This window comes from Oreochromis niloticus, linkage group LG18 (genome assembly GCF_001858045.2).
Source record: "Oreochromis niloticus isolate F11D_XX linkage group LG18, O_niloticus_UMD_NMBU, whole genome shotgun sequence".
Taxonomy (NCBI): domain Eukaryota; kingdom Metazoa; phylum Chordata; class Actinopteri; order Cichliformes; family Cichlidae; genus Oreochromis; species Oreochromis niloticus.
The window spans coordinates 17,686,011-17,706,944 of NC_031982.2; the positions used below are offsets into that span (position 1 = coordinate 17,686,011).

General features: G+C 42.8%; 1 protein-coding gene across 1 annotated transcript in view; it reads left to right on the plus strand.

Moving 5' to 3' along the window:
- The first annotated feature begins 1,504 nt into the window (after positions 1-1,504).
- Positions 1,505-20,934, plus strand: part of phlpp1 (PH domain and leucine rich repeat protein phosphatase 1) — a 48,905-nt gene continuing 29,475 nt past the window's right edge. Inside the window, exons 1-2 of the mRNA XM_005476369.4 lie at positions 1,505-1,523; positions 2,540-4,129. Of these exons, the coding sequence (XP_005476426.3) occupies positions 1,505-1,523; positions 2,540-4,129 (1,609 nt within the window). The remainder of the gene's footprint in view (positions 1,524-2,539; positions 4,130-20,934) is intronic.

Below are 20,934 nucleotides of genomic sequence, written 5' to 3' on the forward strand. Positions count from 1 at the left end.
GCCAACGGGCTGAGCATGAGGTTTTTCCATTTTGCTGGAATCAAGGAACATGATGTCAGCAATAATCTGATTCCTTTTACATGTCTGTGGAGCAACTGAACAAAAACTGAATGCAGTCCTCTTTTTTCCCCCCATTTTTAATCTACAGAATACTATGTAAAGGATACATCATGCCAATTAAACTCCATTTCTGAATGCATTTACTTTGTATGCATTATTTTTGTACATATTTTAGGCTTGTTCTTTTATCCTTGTAGTAATTACAGTCTAAGATCACTAAAACACACTCTTCTTGGGCTGTTACTAACTTATAGAGTATATACAGTAAAAATTGTGCTTATGTTTTATTGATAGAAATGTTTACTAACAGTATTTACATTTCAGAGCCTTCTTCTTATGGTCCAGTAAACTTTCCCATGAAGACTGTAATTTACAGTCTCAATTCAGGTGTAAAATGTACCTCAGTTTAGAATATTACAAATCAGGTTTGGACCATTAGGTAATTCCTTATGATACTTTGAGGCACATGTATATAGGGCAGGGTTCCCCAATCACAGTCCGTGAGGGCCGGTGTCCCTGCGGGTTTTAGATCTCACCCTGGGTCAACACACCTGAATCACATGATTAGTTCATTACCAGGCCTCTGGAGAACTTCAAGACATGTTGAGAAGGTAATTTATCCATTTAAATCAGCTGTGATGGATCAAGAACACATCTAAAACCTGCAGGGACACCGGCCCTCGTGGACTGGGATTGGGGACCCCTGTTCTACATGTGCACATTCAGAGATGCTTTTCTGAATATGTTGGTTGCAACAAGTGTTTGAGTTACTCCTGCCTTCCTGTTAGTTCAGACCAGCCTTGGTATTCTTCTCTGGCATCAACAAACCCTGGAGATGATTATGAGGGAACATCTTAGTAGATAATCCATCCATCTTCTTCTCCTTACAGAAATTCAGGGTCATAGGGGGCCGGTCCCTATCCCAGCTATCATGCAAAGAGAGGCAGGTTACATCCTGGACAAGTCGCCAATCTGTTACAAGGCAAACACATAGAGACAGACACAGTTTAGATAAACAGTCTCTGAAAGACTCAGATCAGCCCATCTAGCACCAACAACCATGCCTTTTTCAAAGCTGCTTAAATCACCTTTCTTCCCCATCCTGACGCTCTGTTTCAACTTCAGCAGGTCATCTTGACCATGTCAACATGCCTGAATGCACTGAATTACTGCCATGTGATTAGCTGATCCTAACAAAGTTGACAGTTTAAATAAACTATAATCCTTTACGCATTGAGACTTCCGATATACAAAAATAACGTTTTTCATTTGAATATGTATGGATATTCAAATGAATAACCACTCCTCCTAAGCAGTAGACGTTAATGACATAATATTTTTGGTCTTTTTTTGCAGGATTTTTAATTCCACACAGGTAAAACGTACTTTTTTTTAAACCAAATTACATTGTGTGGGTTTATACTGCTGTAATATATGCGGCAGAATGCGAACAAGTCTGTCTGGTACAGTAAGGCTCGCTGTGGCCTCAACGCTCCACTAGATGGCGGAAAATACAACAGAATAAGTCGACGTACACTGTGCCGGACTGTATGGCCTTGTGAAATGGCGTCCTGATGAGATGGTGCCGAAGTTATTTGCTTCGTCACCACTTGTCTAAAACATTTAGACCTACAGCGAGGCTTAACTTAACCCTGTAGCATAACAAAAACTTTCTCTTTTATTTTTAAAATAAATAACCGCCGTGTAAGCTAGCTAATGTGTAAGGAATCCTCGATAACAGTTGAAAGTTTCCTCACATATTCAACAGTTGACATCGATAACTCACTGTGTGACTGCGTCTTACAGTTTTACTCGCTGTTAGCGTACAAGTAGCAAAAGGTGAGTTCGCCACAGTAAACACAGGACGGGCATCTGTAACGCAACACCAAACATTTTATAGGCGCTATGTTTACGCCTCTCAACTGTTCACCGCCTCACTTGACTGAAAGTGCAGAAAGGCTTGCTGGGAAATGTATTTTTTTAACAGTTTCGTCCCGCCAGCGGCGACTACAAGACGCTAGCTAGCGCAATACTCTTCCCACAATGCACCGCGTTGTTGTTAGCGACCCCCATCTTGTGTCCTCCTCATGAATATATATTAGTCGGTATTTGCGTAGGAGGTCGGCCGACGTTCATTTCATATTCTAGCGCTGTGTTTTGGTCCAAATGGGACGCACAGTCACGTCTCCGCCCTGATCTGTCCCTGCTCGTCCAGCCTCTTTCCCAGCGAATTTAATCAGTAAGATGTTTTTGGGGAGCAGCGGAGGAGACTCCGACAGGGAAAGGAAGGCGAGGAGTGAATGACTACTAGTGGAATAACTCGGCAACACCGCCCAGTTGGCGGACATTTAGCGCGGCGGGCACGTATTCGGGCTTTTAAATGTAGAGCTTTTAGGCATAACCAAGTGCGCACCGTTATTTATTTAGAGCGGGGGACTTTTCATTGGCAGGGATGGAAAGTGTACAGGCTGTCGCTGAGGATGGCGCGTCAGATGGAGGCGCGACCAAGTTAATGAAGAAGCCCAGCGGACTGTCTGTCGCCCGGGGACTCCAGCGGATGATGGCGGTGGACGTTTGGCACCCTCCCGCGCTGAGGCAAAGAACGGGAATAGCCTTTCTCATTCCGCCTCTACAGCGGGGACTAGTGCGTCAAACCGAGCCGTGGCGTCTAATGACCGGAGCTCATCCAGCAACTCCAGCTCGCTCTTGTTGAGACGGAGGCGCTTGAAGAGGAACCTCTCAGCCGCAGCTGCAGCCACCACTACCACCTCAGCTGTCACAGCCGCTTGCGGCGCGAAGATGAACTCGGCCCTGTCCTCTGCGTCTTTACATACTCGAAGTCTGGATAGGAAGACTCTGATGAAGCACCGACAGAACATGCAGCTGCAGTCCGCAGATCGCGAGTGGGTGAGAGCAGATCTCCACCGGGGCGCCATACATGTCCACGACAGACTGACGCCCTCGTATCCCAGGCCGGTGCTTTGCACTATGGACACCACAGCCGGCGAGGTGGCCCTCCGACTGAGTAAACTCTCCAGCAAGTCGAGCTCTGTAATGCGTATTTTTTGTAAAGACGCCTCCAAGACGGACCAAAATGGGAACTGTAACGTGAATTATGAATATAATGATAATCAGGGCAAGGTAAAAGAAGACTCGAGTATAAAATGCAGCCACCTGACCCCACTGGAAACCACAGATTTAAGGACCCGTCCAAATGACAGGTTGAGACTGCTCCTCATGGAGAACGCAGATGTCAGGCAAAAGCAACAGGACGTTGATGGAAAACTTTTCACCCCGGAGTCAGAAGACAACATAACCTGTTCGCTGTCAGACTTGAATTCTAACTCTAACATGGATACCCCCAATGACGATGATTCGGAGCACAGGAACGGTGTGGACAGTTATGGATTAAACTCTGGCTCAGATGTAGAAAGCAGTGCATTTGACGACCTGAGCTCCGGGGCCCGGCTCAGTGAACACAGGGACTCCCTGAGTGATGACATGATCCTGGGAACTGAAGCATCCATCCTCAGTCCCTCCTTTGATAGTGCCACAGAGGGCCATGACATGTACGGGAGCTCCTCAGACGAACTGGAACTCGACTGCCCAGCATCGAGCTCAAGCATGGACCCCATCTCCCAGCATCATACTAATGGCATCACTGCTGTCACTGCCAACTACAAGCAGTGCAACGTGGGACATTTAAGCGACGTGGGGCCAGATAGCAGACTCAGCCCACACAGTCTGGGCAGCCTCCCACCCAGCAGTAGTTCCGGCTCATTGTCAAGAGCTGGTTCTACAGGTAACACACCTGACATCCAAGATCCGGACTGTAGCCAGGGGGCCGTAAAAACAGGGCTCACAGCACACCAGAATGGAGATTCTTATAATTCCAGCCCCACACTGTATGTTCAGCTGCATGGTGAAGCTGTTAGGAGGCTTAGCCCAGATGAGAGGCCTCTGCAGATCCAGAATGACTTTCTCTTTAAGCTTGGATTTAAGAACCCGTGGAGAGTTCAAGAGGAGGGGCTTAACACAGAAATTGGCTCCTTGTTACGTTTTTATGCAGGTAAATGAAACTACGTGTCTGTGTATACATGTATAATATGACTAATATCATTATAATATCATACCATCGCGATCCATGTGTGTTTTGCTCATGCTGATACTTACTGAGGCCTTTATATGAAGCCTGTGTTGTTTGGAGTAGAGATCCGTAATGTTGTAGTGCTTGGAACAGGTTGTTAACCTGTGAAAGAATGAATCTGGTGGATTCAGACATTTGTATGGTATGACACCATATCCGTTTTGCAGAGGTAGGATAATATTTTCACAGGATGAGCTTGTGCAGTATGAGTGCAGCACAAAACCTGATAACTGCGACAACAGTTTAGAGGGTCATTATTAAAGGTCTGATAGACTAAGCCTGTTTCCCAGTGATGGGTTGCTATGTTCAGGTTATCCGTGTGCTTGCATTAATGGGTCAAAGTGAGGTCACGTTCCAAAAGGATGTTGATTTTACAGATCTACCTTGCATTACAGTCTTTGTTTTTTTTGCTTCTTCCGGCTTCAGCTATCTTTGTTGGCCTGTAGCAGCACACTTTGCTCCCATGGACACACATGCCAATCGCTACAAAGCCATCACCACAACTTATGGTGCTCAGACATGGGGGCCCTTTCCGGCTTTTGCCCCATTATCATCCTAATGAAAAGCCTGAATTCCTTTTTGGTTGGATGGAGAATAGGGGTGGGAGCAGTATGGCTGGGAAGACCATAAACCCTCTCTGTGGACTCTGTGAATTCTGGTCATTGAGATGCTGCACACTGCCTGTCCTATTGGCATCCAGCACAGCTACTGTCACACTAACTAACTGCTTGCCAAGCTGGGTTAACGTGCTTCTCCAAAGCTCAGGAAGCCCTTTTCTTCACCATGCCACTGCCTCCACCACCGCTGCTATTGCTGTTTGCTGCTGTGGGAAGTCGAGTGCGTGGGTGGCGGTGGTGGTTGAGGGGTGATAATGTGAGTTGAATGAGGACAGTTGAGGAAACTGGTCTGAAGTGTGCAGACTCTAATGCTCTGTAGCTTCCTGTCCCTGGAGGCTGCTGAAATAGAAGTTATTTAATAAGAAGCTGAAAACGGCCATAGAACCAATTGTTTCCGATTGCTAGGATTATTTAATTACATGGAAGGCTGTACAAGCGTGCATACTGGGACTCCTTAATCAATGCCCATTTAGAGAAAATAACAAATCAAATCCTACATGAGCCTGTGCAGTCATCTGAGATGAGCCAGTAGCAAACAGCAGCTGTTAACTGCCGGCAGAGGAAGCCCTCACGGCCCTCTGATGGTGACGCCTCCACATCTCATGTGAGACAGCTTAACTACGATCACCTGAGCTCTCCTCCGGCACGCCCCCACCACCACCACACAAAGTGCCACTCAACAACACCCAGGCTGCAGTCTGCAAATGAGGCTTGCCTCTTGTCCAGCCACATGTAGAGCAACATTGAAGAGCACTTCACACACACACACACACACACACACACACACACACACACAGAGGCATGTACTGTAAAGAGAGAGCAGTGCTGATGCCCTTGGGACTTTACTAGCCCGCTCTTCCACTGTTTCCTTACTGCACTGAAGCACGTGAGGAATGTACGCTGGCTCCTCTAGAATGTCAGGCACGTCTTCTACAGAAGGGAATGAGAGGGCTGAGGGGGATGGGACGTATGAAGGAATTCTGCGCTGACACATGTTGAGCTGTCTTCGAATGGTTTTTTTTTTTTTCTCAGATAGCGGCGATCGGACTAGCCCCAGCTGACTTGTTGGCTGAATCTCAGCCACAGCTGCCACAGCTGTAGGCCTCAGTCACACTGAAGACCTTTTTGTTTTATGTGTCTGGTCATGCAGAGTGGCCTTTGATACAGGAAGTTTAGTATCTAAACTATGTTTTCTCACGCTGTTGCACCGTACAAGCTCTATGCAATTTTAATCTTAATCTAGATATTAAGTATGAGAGCAGCTGCTATGCTGCACTATATTTTTAATAAGAATGACATATGAAGTACTCAGCAACTCTGCATGATTAGGAAAGCAGGAGAATGATGGGAAGGGGCTGTTAAGTCGAGGAGTTGCCATGGAGCATCTCGACAGATCCTTTGGACAATCCAGAAACCAGTTTGACTTTGAAGGGGTCAGGTCATGCTTTGAGAACACAGACTCTGCAGTGGTCAGATGAGAAAACTCACTTTGCCCTACTAGACACACAAGCACACACATATAGGCTGACTAGATCAAAGGGCCGCTGTCCTCTTTGGCAGGCTGATGAGTGATCCTTTCAGAGCTGCCCACACAGGAGTCTCTTGTAATGCCAAGCCAGCTTTATTAGAATTTGAGTACAAGGGGGAAAAAAGTTTTTTTTAAAAAATACAAAAAGTACACACAATTTAAAGGCCACTTGGACTTATTATTAAATTAAAGTTTAGTGGAATCAAGAAAAATATGTATCTGCTTTGGTTTGCATGTTATTGTCACTTCTGTGTGTGTGTGTGTGTGTGTGTGTGTGTGTGTGTGCGCGCATGTGTGAGAGAGAGAGAGAGCTGTCTGAGCCCCAACTACTGTAAAACTCTATCACAGATAGCAAAGTGTCTCATCTTTTTGAGAATAAAATCCTTTGAACTGGAGAGGCAGTGCCTCCCTGGAGCACGTTTGGTGGATCCCTGATCTATCTATTTATCTTTCTTCTTGGATTGACATTCTTGAAACGTTTTCAATAAAGAATACATTAATTTTTATTCTTTAATTATTGTTCTTGAAAATGCTAGTGATGGATACTTTCCTAGCTGTTAGCCATGTAGCAAAACAGGCTGTACCAGTCATGCTTTTTGGTGGTCTAACTTTCTAAATGTAAAGTAGTTGGTTATACAAGTTACCAGTGTTAGCTATCTAGTATTCATCTGAAGATGATAAACTACATTCTGACTTTATTCTTGTTTCTAAAGAAAAACTAAAACAGACAGCACTGCTATCACTTTGGACATAAAGAAAGATGGAAACTAAATAACAGTGACATTTGGAGGGTTAGTGAAGTCGGACTACTTGACATATCCTCTCAGTAAATTTCATGTTGAGGGTCCCTGATGGGAGGAGACAAACACCATCATATGGCAGAAAGAAGGTGCTGAAAAAGGACCAAACATAAGCCAAGATAACATTTCAGATGAGCCCATCTTAAATATTTAAGCATTTAAATATTTGGTGTTCAGGAGACTGCAAGCTTTAAAAAAAAGGCACGTTAAAGCTTTCAGATAGCATATAAGTAGTGCTGTCTGAAAGCTGGAGATCCAGAGAATGATCACTTATTATTTTGTTTTATTAAATAAAACAAGGCGCAAAGCATTACAACATGTTGAAAAGACAACAGCCTCAGTCAATGCAGTAGATGCTTTGACCTGGAAACAGGGGTGATGCATCATCGCTTAGCAAGCAAACAGAAGTTCTCTGTTAATCGATGGTGCAGTTTAGTAAAAATTGTAATATTGCAGATTAAAACATTATATTTTTTCAGTGTTACTCTGTAACCCAGTTTCTTCTCTGATGACTGCAAATCTCCAGTCCAACAAGCTAATGAAGTTACCTACCCCCTACTGGGATGCTTCTTTTCCCTTACCCAGAGGTAGTAGTGTTTGTCTCTCTCTATATATATATGTGTGTGTGTGTGTGTGTGTGTGTGTGTGTGTGTGTGTGTAGACTTGTTTTAAAGAGAAATGGCATACTGAACCCTAACATGCACAGACTGGCACAGGGTCTCTCTAGAGGCAAAGAGCCTGAAGTTCTTAACTAAACCAAAGCAGCATGCTAAATTATTTAGATTCATTAGCCTACTCGGCGTCGCAAACACTCTCATCTATGCACTTAAGCATACCAGCTACTTTTTGTGAGCTCTGCCTTCGTACTCTATTAAAGTTGAAATGTTTGAAAAGCAGTTTCCTGTAGGTCTAAAGTGGGAAGATTTGGTGTGCTTTACGAGTGAAATTAATGACCACAGGCCTAGAAACTATCAAGGTATTAATTCCTTTCAGTTCCATGCAGGTTCATAGCTCAAGCTTCTGTGGAAGTCAGTTTTGGTAGCCGTTTCAGCACACTGCACCCAATTTTCAGGTAATTCCCATGTCGTCATTGTGCGCCAGGAAGGTGAAATTGGCAGGAAGAATCAGCCATGAAGAACTAATAAAAGCAGAGATAATGCCAGTAATGACTCTGGTTTTATGAAACACAATATCTTGCTGATTAAAAATGTTTGTAGCTTTGCAGGTTTATGGTAGCCATTAAGTTTGTAATCTGAGTAATATTTGTTTTTCACAATGGCATTTTATAGTGCACAATTTTAATGAAATGTAACATTTTTACTTTTTATTTCAGTTTATTTTTGCAAACCCTCAAGACCAACTGAAACATGGCCTCACTGATATAGGTGTTTACTTGCAACATTCGGGCAATAACTTGACTACTTTATTGCTTTGGGATCTAGCTACAAGGCCGAGGCTAACACTGCACATATTCTGCATTTTTGTCATCACCTGGGTTAATTCCACTGCATCTAAAAATGGCAGTAATATTCCTTCAGCGTCTTACAGAAAGCTTTGTTTAAAGGGGGGAGGGGGGTTTTCTGCACTTATCCGTACCTTTTCAACATAAGCCTTCTAAGTTCCACAACTATTTATTTTTAAGTTTTCCCTCTGTGTTTGTGTGTCCTGTTCATGCTGAGAGATGTGTAATAGACAATCTGAGAACTATAAATGTAATTTTACTAACTAAAGCACATAGGAAAAAATTAAATGTAGAGTATAAGCAGGCGGCCTGTTGTAAAAAGGTTTCCCTTACCCCAAACTCCTATCATTTTTTTCTTTTACCTAGCCAAGGAGCTTTAGTGCCTAAAATAACAAACAATATATGAACAAAGTGTCAGATTAATTGAGCCCACTTCTTTTGCCGCCATACATTTTCCTAAAGAGACGTCTTTGCATTGTAAAGGAAAATCCTGCTCAGTCTCTTGGTAACGTGTGTAATAGTCGGGAAAATGTCTTTGTCTGTGTGTGTGTGTTTGTTCATGGACACAAATTCTGTAAGTAATGCATTTCAATATGAAATATATTTTGTGTCAGATTCGCATTTTTTTTTTTTCTTTTTTTTTGTACAGAAAGAGCATGTGACACCATGGCAACCAGGAAAACAAAGTTCTAAAAGCTGCGGCAACTGTTGTATTTCAGCCCAAACCACTTTTTTTTTTTTAGTAATGCCTAACCTTAACCAAGTAGTTTTTAATAGCTAAACCTAAACATACCCATATGACATATCTGTAACACATACCCTACAAATGGTGTCTGAAGAAATGTATGGGTCTCTGGTGTGAAAGTCAAGAATGACTTATTCCTCCACCACCAGTCATGTTCAGGGACACCAAATAATGTTGGGAAATTTGTCATTACAAACATTAAAAAATGTGCTGTGAGATCAGGTTGAACTGTTATATGTCATTTCTCCAAATTTTGATAGTTGTTATCAGGTCGTCAACTCTTTTCACTTTGGTACGCAGATGTGTTGGACCCCTGCATGCCACCAGAACCTTGGCACTTATCACCAATTTCTTTCAAAAGATATTCTGATGTAGAGTGTTTTAGTGAAGGAGGTGAAGAAAGTTAACACGCTGGTCCAAAGTCTCTCGTGAATTTTCAGCTGGTATGCATAGCATATTAATCATATAATTTTCATGCTCATCAAACTCTTCAGTGACCCCTCATGTGGTTTGTATGTGGGCACTGTCATCCTGTAAGAGACCACTCCTGTTCTTGATGAAAAAAGTTGAAATTGATCACTTAGAACAACTTTTTTTCCCTTCTGATACAAGTGGACTCAAATGATCCATGGCCTCCTATAGCAAAGCAGAGCCACCAGATCCTCTTGTTGTAGAGGTGTGTGTGTGGGGCAAATGTTCACGCTCAGGCGCCCTTGAATTTGTCACTCTTCTTACACATCTTTAAAAGATTTGTGGCTTTCTATTATTATATTCATCATATGATAATAAAGTCTCGGTGGAATCTTGAGTAGGTTGTTGCCTACGGTGTGAGGAAAATGTTAACATTTCATGAAGATTGCAATAGTTTGACTACTCTCAAAGCTTTGTGAAATCTGATTTCAGGACAGTATATTTCCACTGTTACCTCAGGGGCCTCTCTGAGGAGGCAGCGGCTAGTGACGTGATGACTTAAAGGACTGTGCAGGGTTTAAAGGCTTAATGAAGCTCCCAGCTTTCTCCAGCAGGCTCTGTGGCAGCTATCAAGCAGAAAACCACTCACTCTGTCTTGTCAGTGCCACGTTGCTCCCTTCATACAGTCAGCGCGCCAGATTGCTCCCACACTCACACTTGCATTTCTATGAAAACATTTTCAAAGGCAGAAGGAGGACAGTCTGCGCGATTCTTGTCATTGTTTTGTTTTTTTGTTTTTATGAACGATTACTGGTTATCATAATAACAGTAGGAGGATGCCTTCCAGCGGTTTACTTTGGGTGAATTTTGTTATTCAAATAATGTTTTATTGGTGCTCAACGATTTTGATCATTTGCAATATTCAAGTGTCGCTTTCAGTTAAACCTGTAAAACGCAGCCGAACCAAAGCATCTCTGTGTGTGTAAAGACTCCTGCATCATCTCTGCATAAGGGAGGCACTGGGGCTGCCTCATCCTTCCTCACATTCACGTTCTCGCCTGACAGCTAATGGTCTTTCTAAATGGCCCATTGCTGAGTCATTATGTAATTGTGTAACCAGATTTCACACGTTCCAGAGCTCAAATCCAATACGCATGTGTTGGTGTGCGCTGAGGTTTTTCTGGCTTTCGCTAGTGTATCCGTGTGCCCAAGAGAAAACTGAGCGATCAAAGAATAGATTTACTGTATGCATTTTACTTTTGTTCACATGCGAGCCGCACGTGCGCACTTAAACGAATAGTGACCATAGAGTCTCAGCGCTGAGCTGGATGTTAGTATCTCGGAGGATTCACGTGTGTGTCTGCTGAGGCAGACTTGGAGAGGATGGTGGTGTCAGCTTGTAGCAGTTAAAGCCAGGGGAACTGTGTTCTGTCTAATATAGATTGCCTTCTTGGCTGACATCCTACCACCCTCCCCTTCTCTCCTCTCACGCCGAATCATCCTCCCTCTCTCAATTTCTCTCATGATCGATCCTCCTCCCTTTCCTCTCGCTATCTTTTCTCGCATCTCCTCCTCCCTCACACCATCTGACAGTTTGCATTTATCTTCCCATATCTCTATCCTTCCATTGCTTATTGCTTTTCATTCTGACAATTATGGTCACCCTCCTGGTTGTCTTATTAATAAATGACAAAAAGCAACAGCTAACATCATTGCTTTTAGAGGTCTTGCGCGCTTAAAAGCTTCTGTCTGATTGCTCTGTCTGTGTGTGTGTGTGGATTTGCTTGCTTGGGTATATAGCATGCCCACTGTGTAAACACTGTAAGTAAAAAAGAAACAGGGTTGTATGCGAAAGTGCCTTTGTAAACAGTTGAATCTAGGCTGAGCAATGTCATGCTGATATGTCACTGTTGTCTGCCAGCCGGCACATCTTAGATAGGGAATTGGGAAAGGGGGTTGGGAAGGGCAGCGGCTTTTCCTGCCCTGTGGGAGAAGCCCATCCTCTTAGCTGTCTGTCAAGCTGCCCTTGCCAAATGCTCCCTGGAAATCTCTGAGGTTTGGAGTAGTCGATGTTCACCAAACAAAAAGCAATGAAAGGGTTCCCCCTTCGGCAGGGTCACGGGCTCGGCTGACTGTCCCCGAGCTGAGCACCAGCCCCTGGCCCCGACCACATCCATGAGCGGGGGATTAGAAGCCGGCCAGCAGGGGCTCACTTTATGCAGCTTTGATCAGCAGCAGCATAGCCTAATACCCGACAACATCTGCAACTCTCAGCATTAAAGAGGCCCAAAAATTCCTATTAGGGAACAAGCGGCCTGCTTGCCTGCTAGTCTACTGGACAGAACTGTGTCAATTTCTGGATGGGAGGTTTTTTTTGTTTTTTAAATACCATCACTCCAGTGGTGCTTAGACTGATTTGTTTTACAAAGCCCACGTCTCCAGACAGGGTAGCTTGCTTTGTGTTTGAAAATCCAGTTTCTTAGCTTTTTGTTTTCACTAGAAGAAAAGATAGGATCACTTTGCTTTTTGGGGTGGCTCTGTATTTCTTTTTTTTGTTTGTTTTTACAGATACATTTTCCTGCTTTGCAGAAACTGAACAGAAAAAGCTAAGGAGGTAGAATGTTTTGCAAACATTATTGTGAAAAGAATGTTACCAGGCGGTCTCTGAATCTTTGTGTGTGTCAGATAAGGTGCGTTTGGGTGGAGCCGAGCTCATTTCTTTGGACTCTGCTCTAATAGAAAGTGGGCAGAGTTGTCATTTCATATCAACAACAGATATGTTGTTGATACGAAATGACCTATTTTGAAGTTCATCTCTCTCAAAAAAATGCTGAAGCACAATGACAGTACTTCCTCATTGGTGAGCAAATGAAAGAAGAAGGGTTATTAAAAAACAAGAAGGATGCCACCACACACCAGTGATTTACTGGAACAGATTTGCATGATTACTGCGCAAGACACGTGCACAGATATTATACTTCAAATTCTAAAATGTTATATCCATAGCGCTCCATTCTTCTTTTAATCTGATCACATTTGGCTATAGTGTTTTTAATTTATTCTTATAGCTTTAATTGCGCTGTTTGCTCCAAAGCAGTCCCTGTATCCAGGTGGGATACACCAAAAACCCACTCAGTGCCACCTGCCTGTCACCAAACACCAGACAGAAAGAAAAAAATTGTGACTATTTGATCAAATTGGATAGTTAACAAAAACTTAGAGGAAAGTGAATATTTTACTGGCATTCATTAATTGGCCAGAAACACAACTAAGAGTTAATAGAACAGGTTACCGTCTATTCTTTCACTATTTGGTGTTTAGAATATCAAAATAAGTAGTGTAACAATTTGAGTTTGTCCCAATTGGATTATTACAGATGCGTTACATTTCCCAAAACTGAACAGATTCATCAGCAGCTACCAAAAATGTATACAGGCAAGATTTGTTATAGGCACCCTAAACTGCCAAGTGGGTGTTAACAGTTAGGTTCATTTGTATTTTTGGCATTTCAACTGTTTATCAAAATATATGTTAGTGACATTTAGGGATGGGTATTGTTTAGGTTTTATCCGATACCGGTGCCAAACCGGTACTTTTGAAACGGTGCCGGTGCTTAAACGGTGCTCAAACCGGTGCTTAAAGAATGGAGAACACAAACTTTGTCCAAAAACCTCTCATGTTCAGCTGTTTTTTTGTAAAAAGATAACAATGTTAGCCTTTTCTGCAGCTATAGGGCATATATGGCATCACTCTTGGCTGGAAGCAGTGCTTAAACAATGGAAAAAACACAAACTTTGTCCAAAAACCTCTCATGTTTAACTGTTTTCCACTTTTTCTTTGGTCATTTTAGCCTTTTTGGCCAGGGTGAAGGGAGTATCTGCCATCAAACAAGAAGACAGCCGCATGTAACTACGATGGTGTTTGCTAGTTCACCTTACATGCATTAATGTAATAATGTGGTTAGCCTACTCAACGTTAATTACACACGAACAACATGAAGCTACTCACGCAGAGGAGAACGGCTGCTGCTGCCATCATCATCCGTCATCATTTCTGCTACGCTGACAGGGCTAGGGGCCAGGACTCTCCTCTTCGGGTTTTTGGGGGATGTTGCTAACTCCGGGTCCGATAACAGGCAGTAGATGTGCACGGTGTGAGGTCTCGCAGCAAGCTATCAAACACGGCGCATTTCTCGGCTTTAAAAAAAACGCTATGCGTCGCCAGGTGTTTCATCAGATTCGAGGTGTTACCTCCTTTGACAGTATCACAGTATCAGCTTAAAGCACTTGTTGCAGGCTGCTGAGTTTGCATCTTTTGCTGTGAAGTACAGCCAGACTTTTGATCGCTTCGCCTTGGGCATTTTTAATCTGTAGCTCTGCTCTAAAAGAACGTACGTACCTGGCCCCGCCTACTATCCTCGGAAACGTAAAATGATTGGCTAGAATTGGCTCAGGAAAACAAAAGCACCAAAATAAAGCACCGAAATGTGCGCTGCTTTTCGGTCTGGTTACTACCGTTTATGTCAGAACCGGTGCCATCATGGCACCAGACACCGGTACCCATCCCTAGGGTATAAAGGGTATATTTCATCTTTAATTGAATGGGATTACATCGAAATCCAGGAATCACAACTCTTTCTCAAGTGACTGCTTGTCTCAGAACCCTTTTATAGACAGGTGTGGTCTGTTCCATGATTCTAGCTGTAGCATTTGCCTTTTGAAATCACTGCTGTGAACCCACTGCATGCTGTTGAGGAAGCAATACATGCAAATAAGGAATGCATCAGAGAGACATACATTAGCAAATGCAAATGTTTGAGCATGCATTTTAGCTGCTGGCACAAAGAAAAGGGGCCAACAAACAGCAACTGAAGACAGCCGCGTTAAAGGATTGGTAGAGCATCACAAAAGAGGAAATCCTTTATTTTATTTTATTTTTTTGTTTAAGTCCATGGGTTTCAAGTATTTAAAATAAGAATTTTAAATATTATTGTGTCCAACCATACAGTATAGGTATACCCTCCAATTATTTCTGGGCCTAACTGTATAGCCTTCACCTATACAGTCTGAGAGCTGTATAGGTGAAGGCTCAACATCAGCCTTTAGAGAATGGACAGTTGAAACTGTGGCCTGTGTGCAGCCTATCTCAGTCATCAGCAGGGCAATTTGCTAGTCTCTTTCTGTTAGCTGTGCAGTTTGATAATTACCCAGGTCCTGGAAAAAAGTGAAGGCGTCACCTGCTGCACCAGGAAGTTATCCTTCACTTTTCTCTCGTGTCCTTCCCCTGTGGATTTTACTCTCTTGCGCATGCTTATTCTGCCCAGTGTCATTCTGTCAGTAGTTCCTGTTTCATTTGTGGTTTCTTTCACATAAACACTTGGTGTCTTTTATCAACTCTCACTTGGCCTCCACTTACTTTTCTATTTTTCCCAGCTCCTCTGATTAAAGACTTTCCCTCTTTTGTTTTCTCACTACTCCCCCTTCTCTCTCGCTCTCTCTCTCTCCCTCACTGCCCTCCCACCCTGGCACCCCCTCACCCCTCCTCCCTCTCCCTCAGTGCCACTGTGTTCACATGGCCCCTGCATGTGACATGAAGCTGAGCCAAAACACCCCGGATGCCCGCTTCAGCCCTCCGCTGTTCCAGACCTTGTTAAATTTTAAACAAAACAAAAGGACAGGGGAAGGAGGGAGGAGGGAGAATGAGAAGAAAGAGAAAAGTGAGCACGTGGGGCCAGGGGAATGTGCAACAACATCACAATTTCATTCATTCACTCGTTCTGTCCCTCTGCATCATCACAAGAGCACAGCCCTTTAATTCTTGCCCTCTGTCCATTTACTGGTGTGAAAGGCTTTCTCTTGTCGCTGTCCTCTCTCTCTCTGCTCTGGGTCGGACTAGTTGTAGCTTCAACCAAAGATCTGGAGTCTGATTACTTCATGGACTGTCCTTCTTTGGTATTAAAGAACAGCTGGCTTTGCTGACTTGCAGTCTTCATGGACAAGCTTCAGTAGCCTATCTAAAAAAGTAGGCTTTTTAATAGAAATAGGTATAAATATGGATGAGAAAAAGCAGAAATCACTGGTTTATTAGTGCCTGAGCACAGCTTTGTGAAATGCAGTGACTTGCAGACAATGTCTGAAAAGTTGGGACAGGGGTATGTTTACTACTGTGTTGCATCACCACTTCTGTGTTTGGGAAATAAGAAGAGCAGTTGCTGCAGTTTTGATAGCTAATGAATGATATGGGGTTTCAGCTGATTAGCAGTTCTGGGCCTCCTTTGATGCCTGGCCTGGTCAGGCCAGTTTATCAGCAAATTGTGTAACTAGAGAGTCATACTGCTGGGATACGTGCAGAGTGTGGTCTTCCTTATATGAGCAGGGCGTTGTGTACTGCAAGGCTAAATACAGCAGCCTGACCCATGCCTTCCTCACACTCTCTCACTCCCTGCTTCACTGTCTAATCTTTACTCCACTATCTAATAAAGCTGAAACCCCCAACAGATAATTAAAAAAAAAAAAGACTTCACTAAAAAAGTCATCATGTAGATCCTCTCTCTGTATTTACACTATGTTGTTTAGTGTTAATGGTGCCTTCACAGCTGTGCAAGTAATCCATGTCATACTATGATACAGTGGCAGGTGCTGGCTTTTGAACTATATTGGATCTATCTTCTCTATAGGAGGATGTATAGTCCGGGATTTTCAAAAAGAAGCCACGCAGACTGTGCTAAGCTTTATTCTTTTTAAATGTTGTCCCTTATATACAGAGTTTTTGATTTCTTGGTCATTTTTAGACAGCCACAGTAGAGAGTAGACAGGAGGGTAGTGAGAATGACCTGCACCTGCAGCCTTTCAGCATGTGGTTTTCCTGCTCAACCAAGTGAGCTGTAACAGCAGCCATACAGAGAGTACAGAAAGGGTCTGCTCGCTTATATTAAATACCAAATGTTTATTTAAAACAACAAAACAATACTATTTCTTAGTTTCAACATTTTATATATTTTTGTCATAATCATGTAATGTTTATATTATTTTAAAATCACGTGCAGGTCACCAATCTGTTGTGGCTCTAACACAGACAACCATTCACACCTACAGCTAATGTATAATTACCAAGCAGCATACTGTTGGACATAGTGTTGGACTTTGGGTGAAAGTACCCGAGGACCCGAACCATGAGAACGCCATACAGAAGGGTCCCAGCCAGCCAGTGGATTCAAATCCAGCACCTTCCTACTGTGACGCCACACATCCATGCTGCCAACATGGCAACCCTTAATGTATTTTATCCCAGAATAACTTGAATGCCTGCAGTACCTCGGTGGATATGTGCCAGATTTAACCAAGCTGTGAGGGTCATTTATAGCTTCTGATAATGAATGGCGGTAAAGGTTAAGTACATACTATAAGAAGTGATCTTGTTATCTGTATGTCTGATTTACCCGCTGGTAATGCTTGGAACTGAAAGTGATTTGATTGTGTTTCATCTTGGCTTAACAGCTAATCAATCAGAAATGAAAAAGTTGTCTTTGTCACTATGCACTGCTCATATAAAGACAGGGCTAACTGAGCTTGATTTACAGTTCTCTTGCAGTAACGGTCAAAACACGTCAGCTCAGTGTATCTCTGCTATCGAATGGCACAAATATTTTCATGTCGTTGCATATGAGGAAAAACAAGTTCAGACAGGAGCCTCAAGCAGCCTGCAGTTTTCAGTCTGCCGAGCATAATATTAATCCCCACCAATCACACACGCTTTCCTCATGATTTTGTACACTGCTCTGGTATTCACCCAGTCTCTAGCTCACTCCAGTGCTATTCTAGTTCTGCACGTATGAAAATGTTGCTGCCGCCCACTTAAATCTGCCTCTTTTTTCTAAGCAGGAATCTGTCTACACTTTGATTTGTAGCACATGCTCAGTGCACACAGTCGATAATATCACATCTGTTGATGGTGATCATCGCTGTTGTCCTCAAAGCATTTTGTGCAGCATTTTAAGGCACAACGATCTATACTTACTTGTTAAGCTGCATTGCCATGTTGTTTAAGCCAATAATGCAGCTAACAACATTATACATGGCTGTAAACTGACATACACTAGAGGCATTAATCCATTTGCTCACTTTATTATGCCTTCAGCCTTTGAGTTTTAAAGGCATCATGTGCGAGTGGCTGACAGCTACACACACAAAGCCTCGATCATAACAAAATATGAAGAAAAGGGATTTAGCTGCCGTGCAGGAGTTAACAGTGAAATATATACATAAATGTACCGAGAGTTGTCGATCCTCCTGCTCCTGTAATTATGATTTTTACTTATTATCACATTAACTTTTTAAGGCCTTTGGAGCTTCATTATGAACACTGTCCATAAATTAACAAGTAGGTTGTTTATGCCTTTTTAAAAATCTCCAAATGTCATGGAATTGCAGTCACCAGTGTTGCCATGACTCAAACAATCCACCTGATTATCTGTAGCAGTTTTGCTCTTTTGTGACCTTTAAATTTTCTCCTTCTAATGGGCGTCCGTGTCGGCCTTCAGGCTGTGGTAGTGAAGTTCTGGTGTCTCAATTAAAAGCCTCTATTTTAGATTGTTAATTTAATTAAATTGGTGGCTTACTGATATGAAGTAAGATTATTATTATTATCATTAATACGGGAGGACCGTGCTGAAATGCAGAGGGGGATTTCGACTCTGCAGTTGACTTTGATGGCTCATTCTGCTGTTATTAAAGTGATTTTTTTTTTTTTCTTTTTAGAGCCGTGGTGCTCTGCGCCTATACCACGTACTGTTTGACTGTGTGTGTGTGTGTGTGTGTGTGTAAATATCCCAAATGTCAAGTTTGTCATCCACGCATTACCATTATTTTCTTGTTTCTCGCCATTTGAAAGGAAGAAATATTAGTTTTGCTGAAAAGGGCAGTGGCATGATGATGAGAAGAGAAGGGTGGAGCGTCTGAGAGTGTATGTGAAATGTCCCATCTTAATTACTGTCAGCAACTACATTATTAATGCTGTGTTACAAATGAACAGGGAAGCCCAAGGTGACAAACACATGGGAGTCCCTGTATGCTAATTAGTCACCGACGTAAACACAAATGTGTGAGTGTGTGTCTTCTTGCTTGTGCAACCCACCGCTATCAGTTTTAACCTTTTGCTCAACATCAAACCTTCGCTCGCTTACCAATTACTATACTCATCTCGCCTCTTTAGCCTCTGTATCAGCAGGAGGTGTTGTCAGCCTGCTCCTTATCGCCGCCGTCTCTTCATCCCTAGCTCTCGTATTTCACCCTCCCTTGATGCACTTCCCAGGGGGGTTGAGTGTGAGGTGGGTAAGCCTAAACCTCTCTGTTTGGATGGGTGTTATTGTACTGTGCTTAAGATGACAGTACCCACCTCCCCACCCATACCTCACTTTCTTTAAGCCCCACATACAGTATAAGGCACTGCACTTTATCAAGGCTGTATAGAGTGCAGCAGAAACAGGCTGCTGCTGCTGTATGCAGGCCATTAGCAACTGCTGAGTGACAGAATGCGGAGGCTGAAGTGACACAGTGTTAGCGCTGATGAGCAACCAGTGTTGCGAACGATAACATAATATGTGTGTCTGTGAAAGCTCTTGCATGATTTGGGTAAATCTTAAAAATAATGCTCCTAAAGGAGAGCATTTTTTTCTGATTCAGTGACGAGAAAATTGGCACTCAAAAGTTTTCTAGAGGCCTGGTCAATATCTTTGTAAGGTTTGTTTGCTTTTGTACATGCATAACTGTAGCCACAGTAAACATCTTGCCTCTTGAGTATAATTTGTAAAGTAAAATGAAGATGCACCACCTATTTGAGAAGCCAGAAACCAGCAAATGCTTGGCTTTTTTCCCGATGTGTCATTAATGAGACATAGTGCTCTCTCAGCTTGTGAAAACAGTTATAGCAGCTTTGGAGAGACTTTCCTGTGGTTTAAAAAAAAATAAAAATCTGGATTCGGGAGACAGACGCCCTCTCTACTTTTAAGATTAGGCTTAAAACTTTCCTTTTTGATAAGGTCTATGGCTAGGGTTGGATCAGGTGACCCTGAGTCCTCCTTAGTTATGCTCCAATAAATCTAGGCTGCTGGGGGATTCCCATGATGCATTGAGTGTTTCTTCTTCAGTCACTTTTTTCACTCATTATGTGTTTACACACCTCTCTCCATGTAATTATTAGGTATTGTTAATCTCTGACTCTCTTCCACAACATATCTTTGTCCTGTCTTCATCTGCTCCCCCCAACCAGTCGTGGCAGATGTCCGCCCTCCCTGAGCCTCGTTCTGCTGGAGTTTCTTCCTGTTAAAAGGGAGTTTTTCCTTCCCACTGTTTTCTTTGTATTATTGTGGCGTCTTTACCTTACACTATAAAGCGCCTTGAGGCAACTGTTGTTGTGATTTGGCGCTATTTAAATAAAATCGAATTGAACTGGATTAAAAACAGCCCTATATTTTTAGGACAGAAAACCTTTGTTTGGTAGACTTTTTGGCACAGCCCGAAGAGCATATTGTCTCACATTTTAACGTACCCCTCATTTACTGAGTTCTTATGGTAATTATAAAAAACATTATAGCCAACATAATAAAGGAGCTTGTGAATGTATGCTTGATTTCATATTGGGTTTAAGTAAAAACTCCTCGAGGCAGATGCTGTTAACACGGCATTCTTTCTTTGATTTGGGATTTTCTTTAATTGCAACTTCATAATACACTGCAGTCAGCCTTTGTTACATTGTGCATGCATTTCCTGTGTGCTAGCTTTCCTCATGTGTTTGTCAAAGAGCTGTTAAGACCAAAGGCGAGTGCTGCATCATTCATGAGTGTGTGCCACCCTGTGCCCAGACTGCAGTGACCCATAGCTGTCAACAGTGTATCCTTGAACATAATGGCACAGGTTGTGCTGAGGACACACTGCAGGGACCACTGGCATGTGGAGGTCTGTGGGTGGGGCCAGGGGATGGGTGGGCCAGTTGGGGTTGTAAATGGAAGTTGTAAATGAAGAGAAGCGCTGAATAAGGCACTAATATAAATGCAGTCATTTCTTTCTTTTTGTTTTAATTCTCTTTTTTGCTTTCGGGTACTGCCTGTACTAGTATGTTTCAAAAGATGGCTAAGGTTTTTATAGGTTTGCAAAAAATGAGAGAGAGC